The 13786-nt window shown below is 41.5% G+C and overlaps 1 protein-coding gene across 7 annotated transcripts; it reads left to right on the top strand.

The window, feature by feature from the left end:
* The first annotated feature begins 415 nt into the window (after positions 1-415).
* On the top strand, positions 416-11929 carry LOC117582061 (potassium voltage-gated channel protein Shaw). 7 transcript variants are annotated; one of them, XM_034269613.1, is made up of 9 exons: positions 416-796; positions 3688-3717; positions 3797-4358; positions 4418-4535; positions 4596-4790; positions 4851-5069; positions 5137-5740; positions 6337-6465; positions 9679-11929. In XM_034269613.1, the coding sequence occupies exons 3-9, from the start codon at positions 4108-4110 to the stop codon at positions 10038-10040; spliced, it is 1878 nt and encodes a 625-aa protein (XP_034125504.1). In that variant the 5' UTR covers positions 416-796; positions 3688-3717; positions 3797-4107; the 3' UTR covers positions 10041-11929. The 7 variants fall into 7 exon arrangements, 4 of the variants coding, with proteins under 4 accessions (XP_034125504.1, XP_034125507.1, XP_034125505.1 ...); XM_034269616.1 differs by having other exon boundaries at positions 417-796; positions 3688-3935; positions 4148-4358; positions 9679-11928; XR_004573699.1 differs by adding an exon at positions 7610-7961 and having other exon boundaries at positions 418-796; positions 3688-4358; positions 9697-9818.
* Positions 11930-13786: the final 1857 nt, after the last annotated feature.

Genomic DNA, 13786 nt, shown 5'->3' with positions numbered 1-13786 from the left:
TAAATCTACATGGTATATTTACACGAGTTTTACATAAATGCTACATGCCATGGTTTTTGCAGAGTTTCAGTGTAAGTATGCCAAGAGCTGTCCAATTCCAAGAGATTTAAATTCATGAAAATTGTTTAAATATACTACAAGTAATTTTCAATTGAAATTGCGATAAATAATGTTCAGTTATAAGTTCAAATTATATTTAAAAAACTTTTGTTAATTGCACTTTGGCGCCACATTCGTGCGAAATGTCAGAGCAAAAGAAAACTCGCAATAGGATTGTGCGCAGGAGGGCGCATGCTCCGATTCGCTCCAGAGTGAAATGTAAAAGAAAGCACAACATCAACAACCCTCCAGCAGCAGAAGAGTGTGCTCTACTCTGTGTGCTGTGGGTACAGAGCATGAAAATTCCATCAGTGTGTTGTTTCGGTTTGTTCGGTTTCCTTTTCAGTTAGTAAAATCGCATCGGACGGCACGGCTCTCGGCACGGAACGGAACGCGCGCGCAGTGATCGGCATCGGCATCGGCATACAGAAACACAGAGTGTTGGTGGTGTGTGTCGGAAAACGGTAGTGACCCCCCAATAGAAAGCCCCAGTGCCCGACGAAGTAGGAGCGACACGGGCGGGGAGCGTGTGTGGTGTAGTGTAGTGTGTAGTAGTGTAATTCTCTCACCTAATTGTGTAGCTGTTGTTCCCATTTTTGAACAAAGCCCTGATTTGGTTTCGGAACGAAGTAATATAGCTATAGCAGTAATGCTTTGCCGCAGAGAGCAGCGAGGAGGTCCAGGACCAAGCGAATAGGTGAGCGAGAAGCGGGGGATTTTGATGGGTGATAGTCGGTCGGTAGGTCGGTCTTTCGTTCCTTTTGTATGTCTAACGGTATAGCCATAGTGTGTGTGTGTGTGTGTGTGTGTGTGTGTGTGTATATCAAGTGTCTTTGTCTGTGTCAATTTTAAAGTCAATGCTGGAAAACAATAAGGAAGTTTGTGATACACCAAAAACGGAAAAATCGATGCGTGCGCCTGCCTCGGCGACACACACGTGTAAAGGCGTTTTGCATGGAGTAACTGTGTGTATGTGTGTGTGTGTGCGCCTGTATTTTTGAGGGTGTGTGTGTATATGTCATGTACACGCCAAAGTTAACGGAGACTTCATGCCACAACAAAACAGAGGAGCAGCAGCAGCAGTGTTACAGTACACGCCACTTACAAAACACTCTCCTGACCTACTGTGGACTCCGTGCCACCCACAGACCCCATTACAAACCGCACAACCACCCCACCAAAAAAAAAGCGATCCAAAAGCGGAGCAGTTAAGCCACCACCTACACCACCTCCCCCGCATGATACCCAACAGCCTACCACCTTCTAACTACTTTACTTGCGTGCCTGACACACAGGATGTTTGGGAAAAGGAAATTTGGTATAAAAAAAAAGGAACACCTCATTTTAAATACTTTGTACGCGAGTGCTTCCCTCCAGTGGCAATTTACTACGCTATACTACGATATTCGAGCAGCTTTGAAGTTTTCTATGCTCATTAAAAGTGAATAAATAATGAGGGCCCGTGGCTAAAAATAAGCACAGATAAACCATATATCAAATCGGTCGATTATCAATATGAGCACAGAGAGTTTTGGCAGGCAGATTAATTTTGGGCATTGCAGTGGTGTGTCTACAAGTATTTGGCATTTAATGCAGAGGAGCCCTCATGGAGCTCATGGTCGTGTGTGTGTGTGTTATGGGTAGGAAAAGTCTTCCCTCAGCGTGTGTTTGTTTTGTTTATAAAGCCTCCATGATGATGATGATGATTTCTTTTTGGATTGTGGTTTTTATGGCGTTGATTCTCGGTCGAAACTCGAGAGTTTTTGGGGAGGAGGAGGCGGCAGCAGCCGGCAGTTGCAAGTAAACATCGAAATGGACAAACGAAAGGCAGGCAGCAGGCAGCAGGCTGGTGGCTGTATAGCAGCAAAGCAGCGCCTCCCAGCCAACTGACAGACAGGGACAGGCAGACAGCAAGACAGCCATAGACAGGGGCACCACACCACACACACACACAGATACACACACGGACACGGACTCGACACTCTGTTGCTCACTTGTAGGCGTTTCGCCCCATGGCCTGTGTGTGTGTATTGGTGGGCACCGTGTGAGTGGTGTAAACAATGCAGCGCCAAAACTAAATATTGTTTAAGAACAAATATTTGCTTTTTGTGCAAATCACGAAGGCGATTTCACGCTTTATTTTTGTCCGTTGTATTTTTCCACTTTTTTTTCTCTATTTTTTTTGGGTACCACTTTCCGAATACTTAAATCCAAAAAACTGATGACGCTATCGATGACTAGTTCTATATTTAGTATGATCAGCGGGTAAGATCTAGCAAAAAAGGGATCGGAAACATTTGTGGGTTGCGCTTCACGAGCTGCTAATGGGTCATTTCAATCGAATCGAATCGAATCGAATCGAATCGGAGCGATAATATTATAGCCTCAATTTTCGACATGGATGTATGTATTGCACTTGTTTTACAGCTCGATTTGTTGATTTTAAATATTTATGCGGCGTAGAATGAGTATTTCCCGCACACACTGAGTCATCGGTGGGGAAGTGCGCAGGAAAACATTAATATCAATGCTAATGTTTTAAGTGGAACTAAAAGTTATACATAACTATGATCATGCCACAACTAAACCTTGATCTCATTACCTTGATCTCAAAAATACCCGACAGCCAAGTGTATATCCCAATTGAATCATCAAGTAAATTATTGGAAGCATCTATCAATGCTACTGATTCGTGGAATGATCAATGGATGGAACTTCCCCCGGATCCATGCCGCATTCATCCCGATGCAATTGACGCATTTAGATGATTCCATGGATGTTAGATTGTGCGATTTGTGGATCTCTAATATTAATGAAGCGTATAATTATCGGGATTATCGATCACTGATGATTCTAAGAATTATAAGTGCTTGAAAGTTCCCCTTTATAGAGCTGATTCATTAAGATAATACAATCAAAAATCAAAACAGTCAGAAGGGAAACATCTCTCAGTCCTATCAGTTTCAGCAGAAGCCCTCATTGAATCATGTTCCGGATGTAGTGTTCAAGTAGAAGGGCTTTCCCATAAATCCCTCTCGTTATTCAATCCTGAATACCATAAACAATGTTTGGATTGCAGCCATAAATCCAATGTGTTGGGTGTGAAAGTTGGGCACTCCACCTGAAACGATATAAAATATGAATGTCTTAATGATTTGTATACACAAAATATTGATTTAGCATCCATGATTTGTATGGCTAACATTTGGCTGCGCGTTCATGTGATAATTGATGGGTGAAATATGCTCCCGTTTTTTCTTTGGCGCGTACTGGGAATTTTTATTTAATATTTATTGAATTGTTCAGAAATTGGGTGAAATGACTTCTTGTTTTTTAAGCAGAATAATGTAAATAAAAGTGTGGAAAATGATTGCAAAATTAGCACAAATATTCATGGAAAGTTTTTACAAAAGAAATCAATAAACAAGTTGGGAAAAGACATCAAAAACACTTGAAATTGAATCCTTACGAAGCATATTGAATGACTTTCCTTGAACTACATATTTAATTCCCAAAATGAGTACAGAAAACACTCATGAATCATGAATAACAGTAACACTGGTTCACCCTCTCTCTCTCTCTGTACAGCGCCATGTCGTCCCATCGCTACCCAACCCAGTGAGTACTTCAACGCCCTGAAGCGCCGCATGGCTGCCATGGTGTGGGTCTCCTAACATCCAGTTGATACATTTTCAAGTGCACATGAGGTAGATCGAGAGCGGGAGATCGAGTGACTGAGCCGCTGGTTCCCAGCGGTAGGACCATCGAGTGGTGGGTGTGAGGACGGAACTGCAACAGAACCGTGGAGAGGAGAGAGGACCGGGGGAGACATTCAGGTTTGAAACCACAAAACGAGCACAAACCACAAAACCTTCACCGAACACCCACAAACCCAAAAGAGCAGCCACAAGAATACCCTCCACACACACAAATACATCAACGAAAAACACCAAAGAATAGCCACTATCACACACACTCTTAGAAATTGAATGAAAAACACTTTGAATCATGACTTATATACCGAAAAAAATGCACTATACGCAAGCAGCCATGAACCTGATCAACATGGACTCGGAGAATCGGGTGGTGCTGAATGTCGGCGGTATACGGCACGAGACATACAAGGCCACATTGAAGAAGATTCCAGCGACGCGACTGTCGCGCCTCACGGAAGCCCTGGCCAACTATGATCCGATATTGAATGAGTACTTCTTTGATCGGCATCCGGGCGTATTCGCACAAGTGCTCAACTATTACAGGTAAGCGTACAGCCTTCGTATATCCCGATAAGCCTTTCTAAAAGATGATCCTCTTTCAGAACTGGCAAACTGCATTATCCCACAGATGTGTGTGGACCGTTGTTTGAAGAGGAATTGGAATTCTGGGGTCTAGACTCGAATCAGGTAGAGCCCTGCTGTTGGATGACCTATACACAGGTGAGTGTACCCAACCTACCCATTTCTCCATTTCTTATCTCTGCTCTATCCTTCCCACAGCATCGAGACACACAGGAAACCCTGGCCGTATTGGATCGTCTAGATCTGGATACGGAAAAACCGTCCGAAGAGGAATTGGCACGCAAATTTGGCTTCGAAGAGGACTACTACAAAGGCACCATATCCTGGTGGCAGGAAATGAAGCCGCGCATTTGGTCCCTGTTCGATGAGCCATACAGTTCCAATGCCGCCAAGGTACAGTCTAATAAATGCCTTAAAGATTCTCCCTGATGTGTATTTTTATATATTTTCCAGACCATTGGCGTTGTTTCGGTATTTTTTATATGCATTTCGATATTGTCATTCTGCCTGAAAACCCATCCCGACATGAGGGTACCCATAGTGCGCAAGGTGACCGTTCGAACGGCGAATGGTAGCACAGCCTGGGTCCTGGACAAGCCACAAACCAATGCGCATATAGCCTTTTTTTATATCGAATGCGTTTGCAATGCCTGGTTTACATTTGAGATATTGGTAAGAAATATTTATACACCATATACCCGATATATGTATCAGCTTATAATTCTAATTTCTCGTTTAGGTACGCTTTATCTCATCGCCGAATAAGTGTGAATTCATCAAGTCATCTGTTAACATCATAGACTATATAGCAACGCTTAGTTTTTATATCGATCTTGTGCTTCAGCGATTCGCATCGCACTTGGAGAACGCCGACATACTGGAGTTCTTCTCGATCATACGCATCATGCGTCTGTTTAAGCTGACGCGCCACTCGTCCGGCCTGAAGATCCTCATCCAAACGTTCCGTGCCTCGGCGAAGGAATTAACACTGCTGGTGTTCTTCCTCGTTCTTGGTATTGTGATCTTCGCCAGCTTGGTGTACTATGCCGAGCGCATACAACCGAATCCGCACAACGACTTCAACAGCATACCGCTCGGCCTGTGGTGGGCTCTGGTGACGATGACCACCGTGGGGTATGGCGATATGGCGCCAAAAACCTACATCGGCATGTTCGTGGGCGCCCTGTGCGCCCTGGCCGGTGTACTAACCATTGCACTGCCAGTGCCCGTTATAGTTAGCAACTTTGCGATGTACTATTCGCATACGCAGGCGCGCGCGAAACTGCCAAAGAAGCGTAGACGAGTGCTTCCCGTGGAACAGCCGCGACAGGCGCGAATACCAGGTGAGAGCTTTGCTCATATCAAAGACTATGGCAATAACAAGATGATGCATGAGCGAACAAAAAGCTGTTCTATGAGGGGGTGTTTTGTGACCGCGTGTAGACGGAGGGTCTCAATTTTTCTTTTTGCCTATGCTTCGCTAGAAAGTTCGTCAATGCCTTCACCTACACCGAACGCAGGTAGAAGTCTCGACTCTCGAGCTTCAGTCGCTTGTCGCACAGTGGGCCATAAGTGAATGGGAGTTCAATAAATTAGAGTACACTGATAAAATTGTTAACATTGACATGCGTATACGCATTAAATCCAAAGCGCTCATACCCGTTTTTTTAACCTTTGCCACTTATTTTCGGCTGAGTCCCCACTGTGCCGCTCCAAAGACTTTAGCGCTGGTCGATGCATTGGCGAAGGCGAGTAGCATGTCAAAGGCGAAGGTTAGCATAAAAGAGAATTTAAATTACTAGCAACGCGCGCAGGTACCGAAAGCGTCAATCGCAAACTTCAAATGCATTTGATCCTCATGCAATTTCTTTACATTATATAGTCTTTGCTAATATCTGTTCTATCCACTATCTAATACATAATTTCACTTGATTTATAGGGGCCCCTGGCGGTGTCAGTGGTTGTGGCACACCGGGCTCGGGACCACATTCGGGACCCATGGGCTCTGGCGGCACTGGACCGCGTCGCATGAACAATAAAACCAAGGATCTGGTCAGTCCCAAATCAGGTGAGTCCTTGTTTGTCCTTGCAACGGCAACACCACCCCCAACAACCACTAACCACAACCACCCCGAAACCCCTCCCCGCCACAAGCAAGCAAATCTCATACCACCTAACAATTCTGAGCTGCGCTTCCAGACACCGCCAAACAAGCCAAAAACCAAAAAACAAAACTACTTAGCATAAAAGAGTAACCAGTTCTTAACATCTGTCCTAAAGGCTCTCGCACAGCTGCACACTGAGTTGATCCGTGGGGATTAACTCTAGTAATATTAACTCTGCCAAAGAAACACAAAACCCCTATCAATAATCCAATCCAGTGAGCAGACTTAGTGTCTCATTCCTAAGGAAGTTTTTGGGACTTCAGCGCTTCAGGCGCTTGCTATAATGTTCCCCATATAACATATCATTCCGTCGTGTACGTGTATATATGTACTCTATGTAATTACCATATGAAAACTCAGCTTGTTTTTATACCCCACCAAACCCATTTCACAAGTTGATTCATTCATTCATTCATTCGAGCTTTGCTTTTATTTGACGCAAAAATTCAAGTTGAGGAGTTCTTGACTTGGTGGAAATTTTAACTTATCCACTTCATCTAAAAGTTGTCATTATTTTATTGAAATTAAAAATAAATTGTAAATCAGAGTAAAGTAAATCATAAGATTTCAATGACATTTTTACAAATTTTCTTCGTGGATATTCCATTTCGCCTCATCCATTAAGCTCGCTCATAAAATATCAAAAAGCTTTTAAAATCATATCTCCATAATTTCACATATTCAGTTACCCCTGAAGGCATTTTGTGAATATTACCACTTTCGCATTACTTTTCTTTTACCCAAAAGACATTCCCAAAATATTTATAAAAAACACACACACATTTAAATACATATGTAAGTCGCTATATAATAGAGGATTTTGATCTTTCTTGGATTCCTCTGAAACATAGCCTCTTATAACACATCCAAATTTATATATAAATACAGTTTCTACAATATTTTATGATACCCCCAAAGAAACCCAAAGACTCTCTGTGAATGTCCACTCTTAATTTTACTATTTTGAAAACTCTGCTCAAAATGTTTTTGTTTAATTGAATATACTTTACAAATCCCTACAAACCCCTACAAATCTTGTGTAAATAGATGAATATACAACAATGATTGGCAAACCGCGCGATGGCAAAAAGAGCAGGCTGCTCTAAGGCCACAGACATGAGCACCAAACATCAAAGAACCACAAGAAACCACAGCAACAGAAACAACACCCAACAGAACCAGAAACCAGATGAAGAACCAAACAAAAACCCAAAAACCAAACCCAAAACCTATAATCATATGAGACTTTGATTGAGAGATGATGAACAACTTTTCTATATAAGAATTTGGCAAACTGATCTATGAGATAACGCACTGACAGACTACAGATAAAGAAACCTACCCCAAAGGACAACTGGATAGAGAATCAGAATCAAAGATGAACAAAGAGAACCGAGTGGTACGTTGGATGCCGTACATAAATCATAAATATTGATATATATTGATGACTCGTATGAATATCGAGAACGTCTCGTCTGCCTACCGTCTACTGCTACTATCTAGTGCTACTATCTACTACCAACACCAATCTGCTATATAATCGTATATATATGTATATCTACTATAATCAACAATATGTAATTTTCTACGTGTTTTCTACCTCTTCTATCTCTCTCTCTCTCTATCTATCATATATATTATATATATGTATATTCTATATAAATATCGTATACGTGTTGTTCTTTAGTTCTGGCTCGTTCGTTTCTTGGTTAAAATAGAATATAAACGATATAATTATAATTATATATTCAGCTCTACAAATATGTATTTCTTTAAGTGTATCTTATCTCTCTCTCTCTCTCTCTCTCTCTCTGTCTGTGTGTGCGTGTATTATTTTTTGTATTCCCAAACCAAAGGCGAATTCCCCTTCAGTAACTCCCATATAGATATAGGTATAAAAACAATCGAAAAACTCTCTGTATTATCTTGAATTCTTGTATTTCAGATATGGCCTTCAGTTTCGACTAGAGCAAAAAAGAAAATCTATTTTGTAAATTATTAAAAACCCGAAAAAGTCACAGAATAAAAACAAAGCAAGACCGAAACTCTACAAACAAAAAAGTAACGAAATCAAAATGAAAAACTCAGTTAAAAAATTATGTAAAAAGAAAACAGAAATCTCCTTCGTTCGTTCGTTCGTTCGTTCATCATTCATGCTAATCTGCTAACCAAAAGTAAACCATGGACTCTGCTGGGCGGGTGTGTTGGTTTAAACCTATTTAATAACTCCTACTAGTCCTACTACTCCCATAGAACAACTAATTAAACTAACTAACTCTGTATGTAATTTCCAAAGCCAAAGCTCTCTCTCTCTCTCTCTCCCCTTCTCTCTGTATCCTTCTCTTAAGCTCTATTGAAACCCCGTATCGAATCCCTTTGCAAAAGTGTCAAATAGTTGAACAAAAACTTCCAAAAACTACTCGTAGAGAAAACTACTAGAGAAAACCTATCCACCCCCCACCCACACAGCATTCCCAACCAACCAACAACAGCATTGATTCTCTACAAAAGTTTGTTCCCCCTCCGAACCGTAACTTGTTCTTCCTGCTCCACTGCTAAAACTTGAACGGAAATTCCTCTTTGCGATATGTAGTAGCTATAGTGATATATGTGTATGTACCATACCTTACAATAGATTAAGTGTTTGAAAAGCATGCTGCATGTGTTGCAACGTTCCTTGACCCGAATCTTGCGAAAACTTTTCGAGGATGTGTGATTAGTGTTTAGTCGATGTCTACCCGTACTTGTACTTGTACTCTTGTGTGTGTTCTTGTGTATGTGTATGTGTTCCACCCCACAACCCCCCAAAAAACACCACTACCCCCCAACACTCTTGTAATGTAGTAACCAAAAAGTGCACCCAGTAATCTAAAACTAAAGTTGTGTCCCTCTTGAAATGCGATTAAAAAAGAACTAAACCCCAAACGAATTTGGACTCTCTCAGCTTTCGATGAAAAAACAATGAAAATAATATTTATTTCTCTCTCTCTCTCTCTTCTTTCTTCTCTCTCTCTCTCTCTATGTTTCTCTATCTATCTTTTCCGGCTATATCCTACCTACTTCCTACCTACCTGAAAATATGATCATATCATTGCTTGCGGCCTTAACACAAAAAGTTGCTCAACTCTTCGCAGGTCCACTGGGCGCCAGCATCGTGGCCATGAGTCCGCGCACAATGCTCGACTTGAATCCGGCCCTGGCCATGGGCAAGCCATCATTTCAGCCCCGATTCCCCACCCAGTTGACAGCCACACCATCACCCTTGGCCAGCACCATCGGCAGCCATGGCGGTGCAGCCACAGCAGCGGGAGTTGGAGCCTCTACAACCACCATAGTGGCACCCATTGTGCCACCAACCATTGCGGTCTCCACCACCGCAAGTGTGGGCAAGGACAGCGGAATATCCACCACCACCACGACAGCTACAGCTACAGCAGGCAACATCAACCTGGAGACCAGCAAGAAGGCCTTCCTCTAAAGGGAAAAGGCAGCCAAGGCTCAAAGGCCCACTCAATGATCCTCTATCCACCATCTCTAAGCAATATCTAATCGAAATCTAAGGCTATCCTTCGCATACGTATTGTCTAACTGTCCCAGAGTCTTCAGAGATCGAAAACGAATCATCTTTGGACACAAAATCATATCATGTTTCAGTCTGTCAACAGAAAATAATGTTTCAGTCAAGACATATCGGCTATTCGCTTGGGTTCTCATACAACTACGATCTTTAGTTTCTCACTCAGAAAAAAGGATCTAAGAGTCTAAGAAATGAGAGATATTTATTTAGTGATCCTAGATCATACTTTTGTTTCTTCATACGAGGTCTCAAATCTACTGAAAAAGAACCAAAACAAATCTAAGCAGCAATACATGATCGTAGATCATCATTATTTCTCGTCTAGTCACTTTTCAGATGAATCATAGATCATCTTTATTTCGCTCATATCCACTTCTAATTGTAAACCTTCTTTATACCCATGAATATCGGGTCTTACACATAACCCCCCTCCCAAAACTATATATAGATAATACAACAAACAAATTGCTTGACAAGAAACCAAGACAAAGCCGACAAAGCATAAGTTCTACTCCCCAAATAAACGCTTAAAACTTAACTATTTTTTACACAAGCCATAGAGATAATAGTGAGAAGAATGTATATAAACGAAACTTAGATGCTTTATAACTCGGTTTGCCAGTTCCTTATGCGTTGTGTAAAGACTCTGCTGCCGCAAGTGTGGCATGTGGCAGTTGTGGTTTGAAAGCTTTAAGTTCATCTAACATGCAGTTAGCGATGCTTTGCGCCATTGCCTAATTAAACAGAAAAACCTAAAAACTAATAAAAACCAATCAAAAGTACACTCATGCTTCATTCAAGTCTCAGGCACGTGTTAACTTTAACTTTTGAACCTTCACCCCCCACCGCCCAGAAAATAAACTATATAAATATATAGAGCGAAGGTGTACGCGAAATTCGTCTTCATCTTCATTGTTGGCTTCAATCAAAACAAACGAAAAACGCAAAACTTTTTCTGGCAGAGTACTTGAGAAAGTTGAGAAAAACAAACGAAATTTTCCAGAAGTTGGCACTTTTTTGCTCATCATTCACTCAGCAGAGACTAACATGCGGGATTACTTGGGGGGCAAAATCGCTTCAATTATTCTCTGAGGGAAACAGAACTCCAGGTGTTTCCAGCAAACATGGGAGAGGATTTTGGGTATTTTTCTACGAGTTTAAATGCAAATAATTGCTTTTTGCTTCAAGCAAGCAAAGTATGCAGAAGATTTCCTGCTTTTCCCCACTTTACAAATTGCTATACAAAAATACTTCTCAAGATTGTGCCCCAGGTTTTTTTCTTTGATTTTACAAGTACTCTTTTCATTCGCTAATTCTCTTGTACATTTTGAATATAGTGTCTCTCGGCGAGAGATTACGCCTTCATCTACATCTACGCATTAACCATAAGAACGAAGAAAAACTAATAACAAGAAAACCCCCAAATGAAAAACGGAAAACGCGCTTTGCACAAATGGAAAAGAAACAAATATAAAGATCGAAAAAGGGCAACAAATAAACGAAAAAACATTTGTTAAGTTTTTACAATGAAGAGCATTAATAATAATAATAAATAACTTTAAATTAAATATATTGCAAGCTATGTATTTGAATGAAACAAAACAAACATTGTTTACATTATTTTGGTTTTGGTTCTTTTGATTTACCGTTCTCTATCGCGTTTGAGTTTGAAAAACTGTTTTTTAATTACTGTATAGTTAAGCAAAATTGTATACTATTTGAACTAAACAAACAACAAACAAAATTGTTCTCTCAATAATTCATGAACAAACAAATTAAATTAATTATATATACATTTATATATATATAATTGAGCATATATATATATATACACTATACATATATGAATGAATTTCAGAAAATACAAGAAATTGCAATAAAGAAATCTATTGAACACCAAAATGAATAGAAGGTGTGCGAAGTTTATTGTAGTGCAGTGTAAGGAGCAAGATGAGATCGAATCAAGACGAAGTTGAGTGATGACGCGGGGGTGGGTTCAAGACTGTGTGCAAAAGATGAGAAGATAAGTGCTAGGTGAAGATAACCGTAAAGTGCGGGTGGACTGCATGGCCCGTGCCCTAATGCAAGCGGGAGAGCGACAGATCGAGAGTGTGATTGCGAAAGTGAAGGAGAGCAAGAAAGGTGCGAGATCAAGACGCGAGATAGCGGCTGCAAAAGCTGATGCCGTGCGGGAGTAAGTGCATATGTATGTAGATATGTAAATGGCAAAGGGGGATTACAGTGGGCAGCGCAAGTGACGAACTATGATTAGGATATACTCGAGAGTCTAGATTAATGGATAATATTTTGCTGCGTAAGCAAGCATTGTTCTTAAAAACTTTCGAGTACTTTCATGTTAGAAAACTTTATTCATAACTTCTCCCCTCTGTCTACATTTTGTTTCAAACTTTAAGTGGAATATTTAAACATCCCAAAAGTCTGCTGATAAGATGGAAAGTGTTTAAGGGCTGGCAATAATAGACACCGATACCATCTGACCTTTAGCATTCGTTTAAGCCACTCAATCTTCCACCAACTGCTGCCAGAGAGTATTGCTTGCTCCGCTCCAAAGTATTACATTGTTAAACCTCCTCCACAGTGGACTGGATTGTACTGCTTAATATGCGACTCCAGCTGGCGTTTGGGGAACCGCTTTATGACCACTTTCGGTATTTGTTTCGATTTCATTACCAAAATTTGCTATTGCAATAACAACTCAAACGGTCCCAAGCTCTCTAGACGGCAACACACAACACACAAAAAAGCGAAAGAAACGCTCGCCCCCCGAGGGCCTGACCTTCCACAGCGCGCACATCAATGGGTGGGGAGAGACCCAACCAAGTGGAAGTGAGTCCGAGCCAAGTCCGAGAGACTCCATTCACCTCTTTCGGCCGTTGGCTGTGGGCCAATAAAGCGCTTCATTAACCAGAGCCAGAGCTAGAGCCAGAGCTACAGCCCTTTCAAAGCCCACCCATACCCATACTTAGAGCACACCACAAAATTCCAATGCTAAGCTATGGGGGAATTCATCCATCCATTCAATCCAAAAGTTGCACCCTCGGGGCACTTCGATCAACAGTTGGTTTGCCGTAGGATAAGACTTGGGTGGCTGGGTGGCTGGGTGGCTGTCATCCACTTTGCGCTTCCAAAAATGTTTCAATAGTTTTTGTCCCAAAAAAAGTTTTTTCGGAGTTTCAATGAATGTCTGGGAATGTAATAATCCATGAAATTTCAATTACAAGACTAAAGGAAATTATGCTCGAGGAGGATAGTGGTGGTGGTGGTGCGGTGCGTGCGCCTTCGGTCTGTGGCATGTCTAGGGTGCATGCCTCGTGGTACAATTATATTGTAATCTTGTGACTCTTGGCTGCTGCTGCTGCTGCTGCTGACGCGGCTCTCTCGCTGGAATGTTGTGGGGGAGCAACTATAAAACATGAACAACAAAAAAGCGTTACTATACTTTTGCCGACAAAATGTGTGCAGAGTTTTCCAGTTTTTCTTTTCGTTTGCGCGGTGAGAGTTTGTGGTGGTGGCGCTGGAAAAAGCTCTCTCTTTGTGTCTCTCTCTCCCAATCAGTCTCTTTCTCCTACAATTGAAATTCTTCAATGAAGCTCGCTCTCTGCCTCGCTCTCTCTCTCTCTCTCTCT

Source organism: Drosophila guanche, unplaced genomic scaffold (genome assembly GCF_900245975.1).
Source record: "Drosophila guanche unplaced genomic scaffold, DGUA_6, whole genome shotgun sequence".
In the NCBI taxonomy this organism is placed as follows: domain Eukaryota; kingdom Metazoa; phylum Arthropoda; class Insecta; order Diptera; family Drosophilidae; genus Drosophila; species Drosophila guanche.
Note: the sequence above shows the minus strand (reverse complement) of the source record. Positions and strands in the feature narration are given on the sequence as shown.

What these genes read in the sequence shown, in the direction of transcription:
- LOC117582061 (XM_034269613.1), top strand. Translation starts at nt 4,108, where the DNA reads ATGACTTATATACCGAAAAAAATGCACTATACGCAAGCAGCCATGAAC. An exon ending in GCGACAGGCGCGAATACCAG is followed by an intron (nt 5,741 to 6,336) that starts GTGAGAGCTTTG and finishes CTTGATTTATAG; the next exon opens with GGGCCCCTGGCGGTGTCAGT. An exon ending in TCTGGTCAGTCCCAAATCAG is followed by an intron (nt 6,466 to 9,678) that starts GTGAGTCCTTGT and finishes TAACACAAAAAG; the next exon opens with TTGCTCAACTCTTCGCAGGT.